The 16520-nt window shown below is 30.8% G+C and overlaps 4 protein-coding genes across 13 annotated transcripts in view; 2 read left to right on the top strand and 2 right to left on the bottom strand.

Moving 5' to 3' along the window:
- The window catches only part of LOC122636966 (coiled-coil-helix-coiled-coil-helix domain-containing protein 10, mitochondrial-like), a 21455-nt gene extending 10955 nt beyond the window's left edge, over positions 1 to 10500 (bottom strand). The window contains exons 1-4 of one of the 5 annotated variants that reach the window (XR_006329097.1): positions 10172 to 10500; positions 7736 to 7850; positions 7366 to 7668; positions 5252 to 7119 (exon numbers count right to left, since the gene is read on the bottom strand). Coding sequence is in view for 4 of the 5 variants with exons in the window: in XM_043828697.1 (XP_043684632.1) it covers positions 7441 to 7668; positions 7736 to 7850; positions 10172 to 10275 (447 nt within the window). In the remaining variant the exon portion in view is untranslated. Of the gene's footprint in view, positions 1 to 5251; positions 7120 to 7288; positions 8366 to 8434; positions 8517 to 10171 lie in introns of those variants that run through there. The other 4 variants (XM_043828700.1, XM_043828699.1, XM_043828698.1 and 1 more) reach the window with 4 other exon arrangements.
- Positions 2263 to 7745, top strand: LOC122636960 (mitochondrial Rho GTPase). 3 transcript variants are annotated; one of them, XM_043828687.1, is made up of 14 exons: positions 2263 to 2398; positions 2465 to 3339; positions 3435 to 3640; positions 3701 to 3751; positions 3827 to 3928; positions 4002 to 4043; positions 4161 to 4326; positions 4402 to 4522; positions 4614 to 5073; positions 5170 to 5382; positions 5449 to 5645; positions 6008 to 6046; positions 6267 to 6338; positions 7014 to 7745. In XM_043828687.1, exons 2-14 carry the CDS (start codon positions 3141 to 3143, stop codon positions 7138 to 7140), a joined length of 1995 nt encoding a protein of 664 aa, XP_043684622.1. In that variant the 5' UTR covers positions 2263 to 2398; positions 2465 to 3140; the 3' UTR covers positions 7141 to 7745. The 3 variants fall into 3 exon arrangements, with proteins under 3 accessions (XP_043684622.1, XP_043684623.1, XP_043684624.1); XM_043828688.1 differs by lacking the exon at positions 6267 to 6338 and having other exon boundaries at positions 2264 to 2398; XM_043828689.1 differs by lacking the exons at positions 6008 to 6046; positions 6267 to 6338 and having other exon boundaries at positions 2264 to 2398.
- LOC122636965 (coiled-coil-helix-coiled-coil-helix domain-containing protein 10, mitochondrial) lies at positions 8579 to 9821 on the bottom strand. Its single transcript, XM_043828696.1, has 3 exons — positions 9629 to 9821; positions 8964 to 9364; positions 8579 to 8891 (listed from the first exon to the last, which is right to left on the bottom strand). The coding sequence occupies exons 1-3, from the start codon at positions 9667 to 9669 to the stop codon at positions 8881 to 8883; spliced, it is 453 nt and encodes a 150-aa protein (XP_043684631.1). The 5' UTR covers positions 9670 to 9821; the 3' UTR covers positions 8579 to 8880.
- Positions 10501 to 10939: 439 nt separating the features above from the next.
- The window catches only part of LOC122636958 (transducin beta-like protein 2), a 50354-nt gene continuing 44773 nt past the window's right edge, over positions 10940 to 16520 (top strand). The window contains exons 1-2 of one of the 4 annotated variants that reach the window (XM_043828682.1): positions 10940 to 11144; positions 12713 to 12968. In XM_043828682.1, the coding sequence (XP_043684617.1) occupies positions 12917 to 12968 (52 nt within the window). In that variant the 5' untranslated portion in view covers positions 10940 to 11144; positions 12713 to 12916. Of the gene's footprint in view, positions 11145 to 11643; positions 12179 to 12460; positions 12969 to 16520 lie in introns of those variants that run through there. The other 3 variants (XM_043828680.1, XM_043828681.1, XM_043828684.1) reach the window with 3 other exon arrangements.

The following is a 16520-nucleotide window of genomic DNA, read 5'->3' as shown; positions in this document are numbered from 1 at the left end:
GACTACGTTTTGATTTTTGAAATCGAAATATAGACACGACCGGTCGTGTCCCGAAATGTCTGAAGCCGACGGTGTGGACGGTGGAGCATTCTGTAAGCGGGGTTTTACACATCTCCAGTTTGCTGAGAAGCTCGAAGCTCCCGAAGCGGAAAGGCATCTCGGATCGTGGATTTTAGAGTAGAATCCCCGTTAGTCCGTGGGTCTCCACATGCAGCAACCTCCACGAGGTGTGACCTGGGTCGGTAATACTTGCGGTATGTCAAAATCTTATATGATATAAGTATTATCGAGCTAATGGCTGCATATTTTTAAATCTTTTCCAAAATCTTTTCCATGTAATTCCAAATTACATTTCGCATGGTTTCTTACATCTTTCGCATCTTTCGCATAATGTATTAATTAATCGAGATTAATTATTATGGTTTCTCTCGGATGGGTCCCATGGGTTGGGCTCATGGGCGTGGGCTTCTGTGCGGATCTCCTTTCAGTACTGAAAAATCGAGCTTGATTTACGTAGTTGAATTTTCGTCGAGTATTGTACATCTATCTTCTCTTTTCTATTTCATCATCGTTTTCACACGTGCTTGTCTTTTATTATACTTTCCAGACATCCTTTCTTTCTTTTCTTCTGAATTCTATCTTCTATATTTCACGTGCGCGCATGTCCAAGCTTTCCTTTCTTTTCTTTCTCTTCTACTTCTCCTCCTCTTCATAGATTTCGATATATCGACGCAGGTGCGATGTATCGTCGAATGGATCGTTTCAACCGCGAATTGTTAACCGCGAATACGGGTAGGATAGGAAGAACACTCGTGCGTGTGTCGGCGGGCACAGGTGTGGTGTTCTCGGACGCGATAATGAACTTCGTTTGATTGCTAAGACGAATAAATGACCGGTCGTGTGTTGGTTTATGTACTACCGAGTAGAATGGTTTGCTATCTGTAAGCGTGGACTGACTCTCCTCCAGTTAGCTACCTGAATTCTTGGTGAGTGCATAGAACGCCGCGAACGCGAATTAGAGTCACCGTTATTCTAACACTCACGGGAGTGTCGGGCGCGATTAAAAGTCCTACCGAGGACTTCGTTTTACAGAACGCCGATTATTTGATCACGCCGGTCACGCGAATCTTAGAGTAGAGTCCCCGTTAGCTCGTGGGTCCCCAGATGCAGCTACCTCCACGCGGTGGGACCTGGGTCGATAGTACTTGGGATATATCGAAATTTATATTTGAATTTTATAAAGCAAGTACTATCGGGCGAATGGCTGCATATCCTATTTTTTGCAAAATCTTTTCGATCTTATCGAAATACTTATATTTTATAAATAAATTACGTGTGTTATATTGAAATACTTATATTTGATATTTAATTTAAAATTGTATATTATATATATTTATATATTTTATATGAATAAACATTGCAATACTTATAATTTATATTGTCAATTATGCATATATATATATATATATATATATATATATATTTATATTGTTAATTGTATTAATCGGATGTAGTATAATTTTGAAATGATTTCGTAGAGAAGTTTATAAGATATTCTAATTTGCTATTTTATCTAATTTTTTATTCAACCTATTCTGTTACAAATTTGTTGAGAAATAATGTTATTAAAATAAATAATTATTATAGAACACTTGTAGTATCCGCGTTAAATGCGATGAAAAAAAATTATTACCGACCAAGTTGTTCACGATCATTCTTACAATCGTAGTTCACATTTTGTCCACAGATGTCGTTGAAGTCGAAAAATTCATTCTTCAAACGAAAGATGGCGAACGGTCGTTAACGAGGATCGCTTCTTTTTAAATTAAATAGTAGAATTATCCAATGAGCGTATTAATATTCCGGATGGCTAGTTATCGACATTTCGAATGGTAAGTAATCGTCATTTCTAATGGTAAATTATCAACGTTTCGATCGTTCATTTTATATGTTAAAAAGGGATATAGATACAATTTTTCTAGAATTTGTACAATTTTTAACAACAATTAATTAGTACTTAAAAAATCCAATTACTTGATACAAGGTAATATGATAAAGGCATTATAAAATATTACAATAAGAAAAAGAAAGGAATTGTATCGATACGTTTGACTTTCTATATGTATTACGTAATATACGTGTTTATGCTACGCGTGCATTCTACGTACATACACACACACACACACACACACATATATATTTAATAATGCTTTCATACAATCAAAGTATCTTTTTCACTATTTCTTCTTTTTTTTTTTTTTTATTTCCTTCCTCATATATCTTTAATAAAGCATATATAAAATGAATATAGATCGAATGAACAATTATAACCTAATCATCGAGATATTTTATTGTTATTACAGGATAAGTCCGTTTCAACGATAAGTATTGAAAACTCGTACGTTAAATAAGTTTTATAAATTAAGGAATAAGAACTTTCTAATATAATGGAATATTATTTCAGATTTAGAACTACGATTAGTAAGCATGAGATGAATCAACCGATAAATCTAAGAATAAACATGTGAAGTAGAGAATACGTAAGATCGTCGTTGTCGTCGTCGTCGTCGTCGTCGTCGTCGTCGTCGTCGTCATCGTCACTGTCATCGTCACTAAATATTTTATTTATTTATTTTTTTATTTTTTTTTTCCTTTCGTTATGAAATCGAACCAGCCGGTCTCGGTTGAATGCGACATGAGCATGATTTTGTCGCGCGCACGTGCGTTATATCCTATACGTATACTTGTCATTCGAGGTTTGTGAGAACGTAACCTTGAAACGGCCACCCTCGAAGCGCAAGTTCAGTCGCCGCGGGTGAAACTGACTTTTTTTTTGCTTTGCGTTCGCGTGTGCCTGAAAGAAGTCGAGCGAAGAGAGTTTGTGCGAAAGATTTTCCAAAGGGTGATTAGTTATTCGGAGATAAAATGTTATGTTAAGATTTCTCGTACGATTATACTTTGAATCTATTCGACAAGAAGGAGTACAACGTAAACGGATTGATAAAAACGACCGAGTCGAAGATTTTTTATAGGTTATGAGTCTTAGGAAGATGAACAAGAACACTAACAAAATGTCAATCGAAAAAGTTTAAGCGGTGAAAGACCGTGTCTAGATTCACGATAAATTTCTATTAACAAAGATGGTGCAACGTGTAGTGACACCGAAACGTAGCGTAAGAATTTTGTTGATCGGTGAACGCGGCGTTGGTAAAACATCATTGATATTATCTCTTGTGAGCGAAGAATATGCTGAGGATGTACCTAGCAAAGCTGAAGAGATCACTATACCTGCTGATGTGACTCCTGAACAAGTACCGACTCACATCGTTGATTATTCTGGTAGATAGAATCTTTGCTTAGAATGAATATTTCTATTTCTATTTCTATTTCTATTCATTTTTACAATACATTCATTTATTCTTGTTGACGTTTAGCTGCCGAACAAACGGACGATCAATTGGCTGAAGAAATACAAAAAGCTCATGTAATATGTGTAGTTTATTCTGTCGAAGATGAAGATACTCTTGATAAGGCAGCTACGTATTGGTTACCTCTTATCAGACGATGTTCTACCAGTACCAGATGTCCAGTCGTTCTTGTTGGAAATAAAATTGATTTGGTTGATTATTCTACTATAGAGGTCTGTTATATGTTTAAGAATCGTATTAGGTTTTGAATCTATAAGATATATCTTTTGCAGGCTGTTTATCCAATAATGAAGGAATTTTCAGAAATTGAAAGTTGTATAGAGGTAAAGTTTTTCACTTATTGTTAGAATATTTATATTTGTAGTATAATGTACACATAAATGTACTACTTGTTTCAGTGTTCAGCTAAAACACTACAAAATGTATCCGAAACATTTTACTATGCACAAAAAGCTGTCCTGCATCCAACTACTCCTCTTTATAATTATGATATGCAAGAGGTATTAATTTTTCTTTTGATTTATTAGACATCAGAATTAGAAAACATTATTTTAATGATTCAAAACTTTTTAGCTTACAGAAGAATGTAAAACCGCTCTCCAAAGAATTTTTAAGGTTAGATTTTATTTGTTTCAAATGTTATTTAAATAATTTTATTAATTATGTAATTTTAAGTAATGATTTTAGTAAATTATAGTTTATAAAAATAATTTTTTTTTTTTGAATTGGTAGATATGTGATTTAGACAATGATGGCCTGTTAAACGATATGGAGTTAAATGCATTTCAACAGTGGTGTTTTAATACTCCTCTACAACCGCAAGTACTTGAAGATGTAAAGGCTGTATTGTCGAAAAATATTCACGATGGAATTTGTAATGGTTGTGTAACTATGAAAGGTATACTTTCAAAAAGTGTATACCTTTACTGACTTGTGGAGAATTTAAAAATAAACAACTTCTTCATTTGAATAGGTTTTATGTATCTCCAGTGCTTATTTATTCAACGTGGAAGAAATGAAACAACATGGGCTGTATTAAGAAAATTTGGCTACGATAATGAACTACAAATGTCTAAGGATTATATACATCCACCGTAAATAAAAAAATATATATATAGAAATTATATAAAATATCTCGGTAACTATAATGAAAATTTTTATCATTATGTTTTTTCACATATATAGATTGAAAGTTCCTTCTGGTTGCACAACTGAGTTATCGCACAAGGGACAAGAGTTTTTAACATTACTATTTATGCAACATGATCGAGATCGTGATGGGGCTTTATCTCCGCCAGAAGTAGATTCATTATTTTCACGTTGCTTGAGTCCACCATGGGGTGATGAATATAAGCACACAGTGCCGACTAATGAAAAAGGCTGGATTACTTTTCAAGGCTACATGTGTCAGTGGGCATTACTGACAATTACGAATGTTAGAAAAACATTAGAATATATGGCATACCTTGGTTATAATATGTATAATAATGAATGTCAAACAAGCGCTGTTTTAGTTACGCGTGAGAAAAAATTAGATTTAGCAAAGAAACAGTCCAGTCGAAATGTTTACACGTGTCATGTAATTGGTCAAAAAAATAGTGGTAAAACGACTCTTTGCAGAAGTTTTGTGGATCCTAAATTGGAGGTACATTGTATTTATTACTTTATAATATATTCTTTATGCATTGTTCGGATATATGATGTAATATTAAAAATATTATATGTCCAAATATCATTTTAGAAATTAACAGATGCAATAATACCTTTAACTGCTCATGTTACCGTCAACACGGTTCATGTATATGGTCAAGAAAAGACAATAATTCTAAAGGATATTAATATATTAAATGTCCAGGATGCTTTAACACCTACGCAAATACAATGTGATGCTGCAGCTCTTGTTTATGATACAGCTAATCCTAAATCATTTGAATATATTGCACGAATTTATATTGTAAGTATTGCAAAAATGTTTTCTATATTTAGATGTAAATATAATAATTGAAAAATTATTTTATAGAAATACTTCGCAGATAGTAAAATACCAGTTTTAATAATAGCTAATAAAAGTGATCTTGCTGAAGTAAAGCAAGAATATTTACTTCAACCAACAAGTTTTTGCAGTAAGTACAAGTTGATGCCACCACAACCTTATAGCGTGTCTAGGGCTGTACGACGAGAAATATTTGTTAAATTAGCAACGATGGCAGCATTTCCGTAAGTTTAATAATCTTCTTATTTTGAGAACATTGGATATATATATATATATATATATATATATATATATATATAACAGGAATTAAAAAATTCAATATACACTCTCTGTTAATGATTAAAGCAATTTAAAAAAGAAACAAAGTACTTAATTATATCATTCAATGAAATTATGTCTTCTACTAGTCTCCAAAATTCAATCTAGTCTCTAAAATCTTGTTTTTCTTTTTTTTTTTCTTTCTTTCTTTTTTTTTTAAGTAATTATAATTCCTTCCTATTTTAAAAAAATGATTAAATATATTAATTTATAAGTGCGAATGGTTAAATGAATGTTAGAAACTAACAAGAAGAAATTTCGTGTTTAGCCGCTTTCAACCAGCGTGGGTATTATTTTATAGACACAGGTTGGTCTGGATTTTCTTTACACACATAAATATAAGCTTATGAGCAAATCGTGAATCACATTAGATGTCACGTTAGTTAGAAAATGCTTTATTTTTCATTGCACGTTATTATGCGAATTATCAATTTATTATGATTATTGCATTGGGGTCGATTTGCTCAAACTAGTTTTGCATTCGCACGAAAAAAATTCTCATAACAAAGACATGATACTCTTTTCAGCCCTTTGAGGCGTATGGTCCACATGTTGTTTGTCAAACCCTCACCCACTCAATGGTGGAGTTCTTTTACAAGGTTTCTTTTGTATTATAGTTTCTGAAACACAGCATGATTTCAAATTTTAATCAATTTTTATACTTTTATATTTATGTTTTTATCTTTTTAAGCATGAGCATGTGATATATCTTCGTATTATGACTAATACTATTAAATCATTCATCAATCTCATAATTAAATTTGTTTCTTTTTTTTTTTGCTATATTCTCTCTAGTGCAGAGAAAAATAATATTTTATATGTCTAATATAACTAAAAATATGCAACACGCTCTTTTAATCGTGTTTGATATCTAGCTTAATTAATCACTTTCTCATATCAGTTTAATAAATTTCAGCGGTAAATCTAATCATTTTTATATAAATCTTATCAAGTTTTCTGCTTATTTTATAGACATATATTTAAATAAAATTTCTATAATCTTATCATTCTAATTAAAAAAAAAAACTTTTAAAAATAACTCAAAAATCATGTTACCACATTTATATATTTGTATGTATGTTTGTTTATATTCGATGGATAGATAGATTAAATCATGAATGTAGTAGATGTACATGCAACAAAATTTATCATTCAAATATCATATCTTCAACGTTTGAAATATCGGAATGTGGTGAGGGTTGTTTTATACTAAGGCATTAATATTCTTATTCTTTTCTAATGTTCTTATAAATTCTGTATCTTCTACATTACAGACATTTAAACCAATTTGGCCTGATACAACAAGACTCTGTAGTCTGGTGGAAGGCTGGTTTAGGGATCGCAGCAGCCACAGTTGCTGGCTTCATGGTGATGCGTGTCCTAAATACAGAAAAAAGATAGTCTACCATATGTTTTTTCTCGCACATTTAACTGCCCCCTTTGTTCAAAAGAAAACCCATCTCAAGAAGCGCATTAAGTTAATAAAATATGTTCATAAATCATTATTGTTGGTATAATTAAGAGGTTACTATTGCTGCAACACACATTATTACTTATACAATAGCTTTATTTACTCCTATCGAAAATTGTAATCTATTTATTCATTATATAACAATTATTCATTACCTTTAAATGGCAGATCTAAATTATTATCAACTCTTCTTGGTATGTCATTGAAGCATCTTACGAAATATTTTAATGTTAAGCTTGCGAACGATGTTGACTGTATCTTTTTTGACACTCAAACCAAGTGTTGTGAAAGCTTTTACAAGTATCAAGGTCTTCGTTCTTTGAAGCACACTCAAAAAATTGTCGAATTTCTGGCGAGCATATCTCTTCGGTTACGTTTGAATAATCGGAAGACGATCCTGCATTCACAGAATTTCCATGTCCTATACCACTAGATAATACATTTCCAATAACATGACCCTGTCATTGATAAGAAATGAATCAATGATACTGTAGAATACAATTTTTGTCAAATAAATTTACTTACTACTACAGAACCAGCAGCTACTCCTGCAGCAGTACTAGCTATATTTTGAAAATTACCAGTCGAACTTTTAGGGTTTATAGGATTTGTTTTACGATCTTGTGTAGTTGTAGTATACCTACAAACAATACAAACTGCCTTCAATCAATTATCAATAAGGTACTTTTATGAGAAATATTTAATTTTTTAAATGGACAGTATAAAAGAAGTAGGATTAGTTTTTAAAAATACAATAAAACGAATTCTTTGCTTGGTTTTATTTATATAGAATACAATTTTAGAATTATTTTTCTCTTGTCTTCATATATGTGACATATAATATAACTTGGTCTTCATCTAATATCTGTAAAGAGATGGATTATGTTATAACGAGGCATTTGTTATAGTAATAACAATAATAATAATAATCTATTAAAAGAAATGTATATCTATTAAAATCATACTATGTTTATGTTTGCAATCCAATAATGCTTTTTTATGTACTTCACAAGTTTGTAAATTTGTTTGATTCTGCATACAATCTAAAACTTGTTCTTCCTCATATCTGCAAGGATTAGCAGGATCAACTGGTATAGATTCATTAGACGCAGCAGGTTCGTTACGACCAGAAATTTTATCACCGATCACCGTGCCCTGATAAAAAAATATCTTTTGTATTATGATTTTAATTGTTCAATATATTCTAAATTCATTCATATTCACCGCAGCTACACCTGCAGCTGTTCCTGCTATATGTCCAAACATTCCAGGCTGCTTTCGTGATTGCACAATTATAATGTCTGGTCTGCAACAATTGATTTATTTCTAATACCTATGTCTTAAGGTTTAAAAAAAGTACTACATCAATTAAATTAAGATGTTTTATTCATTGACAATAATCTCGTAGACTTACATAGATGGAAATTTAATAAGAATTAAATCATAGATATTTAAAAAAGAACAGTACGATGAAACTTATTTTATTTCTGTATCTGGCCTAAATCTTGACTATATTTATATGTGACTAATTTGGTTTTATTCGATACATAATAGATGAACATACAGACAATTACATTCGTATATAATATAGAATATTCTTTGCATAATCGATTTCTAAGTAACTCTATTGATAATTTTTATACTGCCAATTGGTTAAGTTTAGATCCACATTAGATCATATCTGAAAAATAACAAATGCACGCATTAAAGTAATTCTAACTGTAATCTTTAACGCATATTCTCAAAAACTTACTGTTAGCAGTTTTGCATTGACGAAGAGCTTCATTGAAACCTTCACAAAGAGAAAGATCAGATTGGTTCCTAGCACATTCCAAGAATTGCTTAACTTCCCAGGAACAAGCTCCGTTAGCTGGTGCAGAAATTGAAGGACTCTGTGCTTGAACAGGAGCTGCTGCTTCGTTCGAACTTCCGCTGAATAATCCAGTCACGGCATGACCAATGGTGTGACCAACAGCCGATCCAATGGCTACTCCTCCAGCAGTGGCAGCCATTTGTCCCATGAGAGATGGCTGTTGAGCTGCTGGTTGAGCAACCATTGGTGTTGCTGGAGCAGCATGTGCTGGAGGATGAGCTGCTTGTACTGCTGCAGCCCTTGGTGGTGCTGCGGCTCTCTTTGGTGATGCTGCCCTTACTCTATAATAAAAAATTAAAAAATATATATATATAGATAAAGATATCAAATATCCAAGTTCATTGAAAATAAATTAATATATATATATATATATACACGCACACATACATCTCAAATAACGTTATAATTTTTGGTTATTCTACGTAACAAAGAAACCTTGAGATGCAACAACAAATACGATATAGATATTTAATTATCAAATTTTTTATTATATAGACGAATAAATAAATATCTAATTAAGAAAAAGAAGAAAAATATCGACTTACCTCCTTGGCGGAGGACCCGATGCTCGTCCACGTCGTGGCATCTTTACAACGTTTAGTTTTATACTTCTCGTAAGCGCAAGATAACGTACGTCTTCACTTTGAAACGTTTCACTTGCTAATACCGTTCTCAGCAATGGACGTTATTTGCTGAAAATCTGTTACGCAATACGAAATATACGACAAATGCGCATGCGCATTCAATACTCTTTGGCTTCCTGAAAATTCCAGAAAGACCGAAGCGAAACGGGAAACTGAATAACGCATCGATATCAAAATGACTGTCGTCACAATATGGCGGGAATTTCGATTTATCGTCCGAATAATATTAATATATTTTAATCAATGATATTGATAAATAAACTCGCAATTGACTTTCTTAGTTTCTCCAATCGGAATTTTTTCAAGCGCAATTTCTTGACAACATCATCGATATGACGTTGCAAATCTTAAGAAATCGTTGCACGATATCACGTAAAATGTGCTTTTTATAGTACACTGAGTTTGAGATGTTTAGTAAAGCTTTGACGTAAAATAATTACTCACCCCCGTTGTTGACGAGACGGTGGCGGGTGTGCTCCTGATGGTGACGATGGTCGACTTCTTCCCATTTTTCCATTTTTCGTTCCTGTTTTCTGACGTCCAGGCATATTATTATTATTATTAATTTTTTTTTTTTTTTCTTAATTTCGTAACTCGTAGTAATATTATTTCGATTTGATTACAACAGTATTATCATGAAAATGTAAGAAATCAAATTTACATGGAGATCGGGGAAAAAGAATTACATTTTAACAAAATAAGAGAACATATATTTATTTACGGAGAATTTAATTATAGTGAAGTTGTAGACGTACATGAAGAAAAAGGGGGAAAAAAAAAAGAAAAACGGAAAAATCGATGTCGATAATCGTAATTGGTTTTTATTTATAGCTATGTTCGAAGCTTCTCGAAGTTTAGTAATATATCGATAGATGGCAGCACTACATTCAGTGTACAACATGACGCGCGCGAGGAAACATTGGCTTCGTTCTTACATAAGTCTTTTTAATATCGCTAAAGTTATTAATATCTTATATAATATATGTATATGAAAAGATCCATCGAAAAAAGACAGTTAACATTACAATCATTCGAACAATCGACATTAGAATATGAGCACGTATAAATCTAGATTTGATATTCATTAAGAACCATTTTCTTATTAACCATTTAATGCACATTGGTTAATATCTCAAGGACAACAATATATATATATGTGTGTATATATATATATATATATATATACACAGTTATATATTATGATCGAAGAATCTAAAATCAATTTTGTTTATAATTCAATGAAATTCATATTACGTGACTTAAAAAGAAAAAAAAGAGAAAAAAAAGAAAATAAAACGAATTGGATATATACATATATCATATAACGATGATGTTTTCAAAAGTATAATACGTAAGAGATGTATAAGTACAAAATACGCGGTTTATTTGAAAGAAAAAAATATTGCAAATTAATCAGGTACACATTTTTAAGAAATTATTTTATTCATCCGATGAAAGTTATCTATCGTATTTCATACATGTCGTCGTTTAATTAATATCCCAAGGACAACTATAGTCCTGTATTATAATCGAAGAATCTAAAATCAATATCCTTTTTATAACTTAATGAAATTCGGCTTACGTGACTTTTAAAAAAGGAAAAAAAAAAAAGAAAAAATAATAATGTTAATAATGAGAAAGAAAAAAAAAAGAAGAAAGAAAACGAATAACCCAGACGCAATAAGTTTTCAAAATATAACAGACAAGTATATAAATAACACATACATATATGCATACGTATAAGATATAATTTGTTCGAAAAAAAGAGAAAAGAAAGAACAAAAATAGAAGAAAGTTATTATAACAGATATTTAAATACAAATTAATATATCAGAGAAAAAAAAAAACAAAGAAAAAAAAAAGAAAGAAAGAAAGAAAAAAGAAAACAAAACCTTAAAAAATACACGTCAAGATAAAAAAAAAAAGAAAGAAAAAAAAAGATTAATAACACGTAAATGATCTTTGTAAGGTAAATAATGCTCGAATAAGATAATAGGAAAGCATTTTGATTTGGGTTTTCACGTAATAAAAAATTACCGCCATTTTTACCTTTAATATTCAAGCAAACAATATGTGTGTGCGTGTGTTATATAAAAATCAAAAAAAAAAAATAAACAGAAAGAAAGAAAAAAAGAAGAGAAACGTAACATACATTTTTAAATACTTAATTAATTATCGTAGAACAAAAAAAGAAAAGAATCGAGGGAAGATCCATGTGATAAAAGAAATCGGTAAAACGTGTCATTTCTCTGAATCATAGATAAGGTAAATACGATCGAATAAGAGAACGAAGAAGCATTATGATTTGGGTTTTTACTCGGTTCTAAACTCCGACTTCTATAAACTCGTCTCGTGTTATGTATTAGAGATGTATACGTGTGTTATCGGTCCGTTATCATCGCAGAACCGTCCGTCGAGGATTCAACGCGATGACGAGCGTTGACTATATGCGTACGTAAAGTTTACGAGTGTATGTAAATACAGCAACACGTGTTACTGCATTCAATCCGCACACATGCGCACACGAATCTAAACGAGCTCTTCATAAGCCGGCGGGAACACGTTACTCGCGAGTCAGTATCATGATGCCAGAGCTCGGTCGTGATAGAGCACGTTATATATTCGTATACGCTCTTCAATTTCTTTTCTTTTTCTTTTCTTTTATCCTTTTTTCTTTTTTCATTTTATTTCATTTCATTTCATTTCGTTTCGTTTCGTTTCGTTTTATCTTAGTCCGTACGAGTCGACGATATTTAAAGTCGTTTTTGACTTCGGTTGTATCTTAAAAAGAAAGAAAGAAAGAAAAAAAAAAAGATTACGAGTATCAAATATGAAGGGTAATTATTGGATCTACTTTTAATTGTTCACTCGATTAGTCACGGATTTAACAAAGCCCGACGAAAAAAAGAACGAAGAAGAAATACGATTGAAGAAAGAAAAAAAATAAATAAAAAGATCTTATTTGTTATCATTCATGAGAGATAGAAAGGGTATTAAGTTCGAAGAGAGAGACAGAGAAAGGAATAAAAAAAGAAGTGAGAAAGAGACAACAGAGTGTAACGAAAAAGGATCTATTTCTTTTCTTTTCTTTTTTTTTTTTTTTTTTTTTTACGAGAGTGTTCAAAAGGATAAGGAACCTTCTTGGAATTATTGTTATTGGATCCCGCGGACGCGGCCGATTTTGCCGATATGACGATTCAATTATCACCGATATGCAACGAAAATGGGTGTCACGAACATGGTAAGTAATTTATTTTATTTATCTTTGTACTTTGCGAAGAAACTTATCGTTGTCGTATATAGCGATAATTTTTTAAATCGTTCGTTCCGTTTGACTTTTTTTTTTTTTCTTTTTTTTATTCATTTTTCGGTGCTACAGAATAATTCGAATTTCCCGCTCTTTTTTCTTTTCTTCGCTTTTCTTTTTTTGAAACATTTATACACGAAACATCAAAGTATCAGAGTCAGAGTCGAATATCACGTTTCATACATTTATTTATAATATTTATTGTTTTGTACTACTTTATGTAAACGTAAATTATGTTCTATCGTGTACGACATAATTATTGTTAATATCGTAGGAAAATTTGCAGGCGCCATTTTACCGAAAATCTTCACTTTCTTTTTCGTTACTTCTCGTTAATGTATTTTTTCTTCTTCTTCTTCAATTTTATTGTTCCCTTCGTTTGCATAAACGAGACATCTTATATCCTGGTCTTTAAACTCATTCGATAAAAAATACGAAAAACATTGCAAGTGTTATCTTTTTTGTGTTTCTTGCCGATGGTGTTAACCGGATGTGTTCCTTCGGGATAATGACGATAAAGTGAAGTTTGGAGAGAATTGTTACGCGGTCGGTTAAAAGTTAAAAATAACTACGATGTAAGATATACTTTGACGATTACAACTAATAAAACGTTTTAATTTTTTTAATAGTTTTGCTTTACGTGAGTTAGAAAAAGAAAAAGAGAAAAAAGAAAAAGAAAAAGAGAGAAAGAGAAAAAAGATAAAAGAAAAGAAGAAAGATAAACAAATTTGTTCGTAAATTTTTTCGATTATTTTTATTCAATCCAGATGATTTCGATTGCGATATTTCTTTTTCTTATTTCTGTGTCAATCCAAAACGAAGACGCACCATTTTCGATAGGTTCATGCAACGTCCGGCATGCTACGAACGTGCAGCTTCCCAAAATTATTCTTCCCGGTAACGCGTGTTGATCTCGCGAACGCAAGTTGGTTTTGCTCGGGAGTATTGCGTACATTTCTTATGGCACATTGCCAATTTCAAAGTTCATATACACTTGGGATATAAGTACCTATGTCGAGATGGAGAAGAAACGAATAAAGTCAAAATTTACGCTAATATTTCGAAAGGATTTTATACGTTGCCTATTTTTTTTCTCTCTGTTTTCTTTTCCCTTTCGTTTCTTTTTCTTTTCTTTCTTTCTTTTTCTTATTTGCGATTAAGTTAAGTGAACATCAAGTGTCTCAAACGTTTTAAATTCCCGCCAAGAAAATTTGCGAGTCGCTCGATCGGTAAAGTCGCACGCTCTTTGAATCTCAAATTATTCGTAAATAAAAAGAGAAAGGAATAGAAAAAGAAAAAGAAATAAGCTAAAATTAAAGTTAATAAATAACGATAATTTTAAATGTATAAGACATTTTTAATTCGATTATTTCAATTTGCGATACAAGAAGTTCTTATCGAAATGAATAGAAAAGTATTGATATTTAGAAAATAAAAATCTAAATTCTTTGTAGATATTAGAACGTCTTGTATATATGAAATCAATGTATTCTTAATTATGAAGGTTAAGAAATGAAATAATATCGTAGAGTAAATTTTTTATTCAAATTTATTTATTTATTTATTTTTTATTTACATGTATGTGTATGTGTGTGATCGTACACGCAGATAAATTATATTTTTCGATTCTTAATACCGATTTAATCTCATAGAGAAAAGACATTATTACGAATTCGAAAGCATCTCAATCGAAAATTAATCTTATTTCGAAATTAAACATTTCGTTAACTCTTCATGAACTTTTCATTTTCATTCCCAAATTTGTAATAATTTCATAAATTTCTTTTGAGTCCCTTATCATGATAAATCATTAATTGCTATTAACATTGATCGATCGATTTGAATGAATTCATTTTAATTTATCAATCGATCATGAATGATATCGTTTGATATACAATTCAAAAAAAAAAGTATGTATCACGTTGTCACGTGGACTATTAATTGATATTTGAGTTGTTAATTTATTGTAAATTTATATATCTGTATATTTTTTTATACGTATATATATATATATATATATATATATATATATATATATATTATAAATAAAAATCGATAGAGTGATCCAATGAAATTCACATACAAGTAATCTTGAAATTGAGTAAATCGAATCACGTGATATATGTAGAAAACAGATCAAGAAGGCAAAAGAGAACGAGAGCAGACAAAGAAAAATACACAATGTGTGTGTGCGTGTATTTGATTACAAAAAATTATCAAGACAATTAACTTTAATCGATTAAAAGATCAAATATCTAGTCGTTGTCGTTTTACGCGCATAATGTCTCAAACTTTGATATGGTGGTACAACACCACCATATCAATTACAAATAATTTATTTCGATCAACAATTATCCACATTATTGCACATAATTTATTCATATTCTTGCTTTCTTCGCTTTTTATTTCTCTTGATTTTTGTCCCCATTTTCCTTTTTCTTTTCTTGTTATTTTTTTCCTTTAATGAAATTTGACTAAAACAGAACGTGACAAACAGCATGTTCGACAAACGAATTGCCTTAAGGGCAAACGACCTTTAAACTTGTCCTCAGGGTTCATTGGCCTAAACCCAGGGAAGACACATCGAGTGTTTTAAACACGTCTCGAATATCTAGCTCAGAAAAAAAATCCGATGAAAATACTACTGATAGGACAATAATTTATATTCATATAAATGGTAATAATTTTTCTAATAAACAATATCTCATTTTTTTTTAATGAAAATTCTTCAGCCACTTATTGATCAACTCGTTGTCGTTATCTTTTTAATTTTATTTAAAACACTATATTATTTTGTATAAATTAATTTCTTTTCTAATATAGTAGTTAATTTTCAATAGTACATATTTCAGAGTAAACAGTAATATATTTTTCTAATTAAAAATTTCGACATTATTTATTGATCAATCAAATATAGCTAAGTGCATACATATCTACATATATTTATATGGGAAAAAAACATAGAAAATGTATATATAAAATATATATGTATGTATGCTTATATATATATATATATATATATATATATATATAAGCACGCGCGTGGAATAAATGTATACGAACACGCGACTTTTGTTTGTAAATACGAACAGTGCGTATCTCTCGGGTCGAAGACTCTTACCAATCAAACATAAGCTCAATTTATTATTTTTTTTTCCTGTATTTATCTCTACAGGACTACGCAATAATTTACGTTTATTGCATCGTTTTAATAAGAAAAAAAATTAATGGTAAAGATCTATCGTTTACGTTTGTTTACGAATCGTGTCTGATATTTTTGTATCATTCGATACCGCCACGTTTGCGTGACGTCACTGTGACGTAAAACACAAACGTCGAAGAGTTCCTAAATAAAAATAATAATATTCTTGAAATAAACATCGTGATCAAAACTCTTTCTCTCTCTCTCTCTCTCTCTTTTTATTTTTTTCTTTTTGTGACATGGAAATAATTCGATAAAAATTTATACGTGCCAACTCGAACGTT

The sequence above is a fragment of the Vespula pensylvanica genome, chromosome 24 (genome assembly GCF_014466175.1).
Source record: "Vespula pensylvanica isolate Volc-1 chromosome 24, ASM1446617v1, whole genome shotgun sequence".
NCBI lineage: Eukaryota > Metazoa > Arthropoda > Insecta > Hymenoptera > Vespidae > Vespula > Vespula pensylvanica.
The sequence above is the reverse complement of the archived record's forward strand: the minus strand, read 5'-3'. Positions and strand labels throughout refer to the sequence as shown.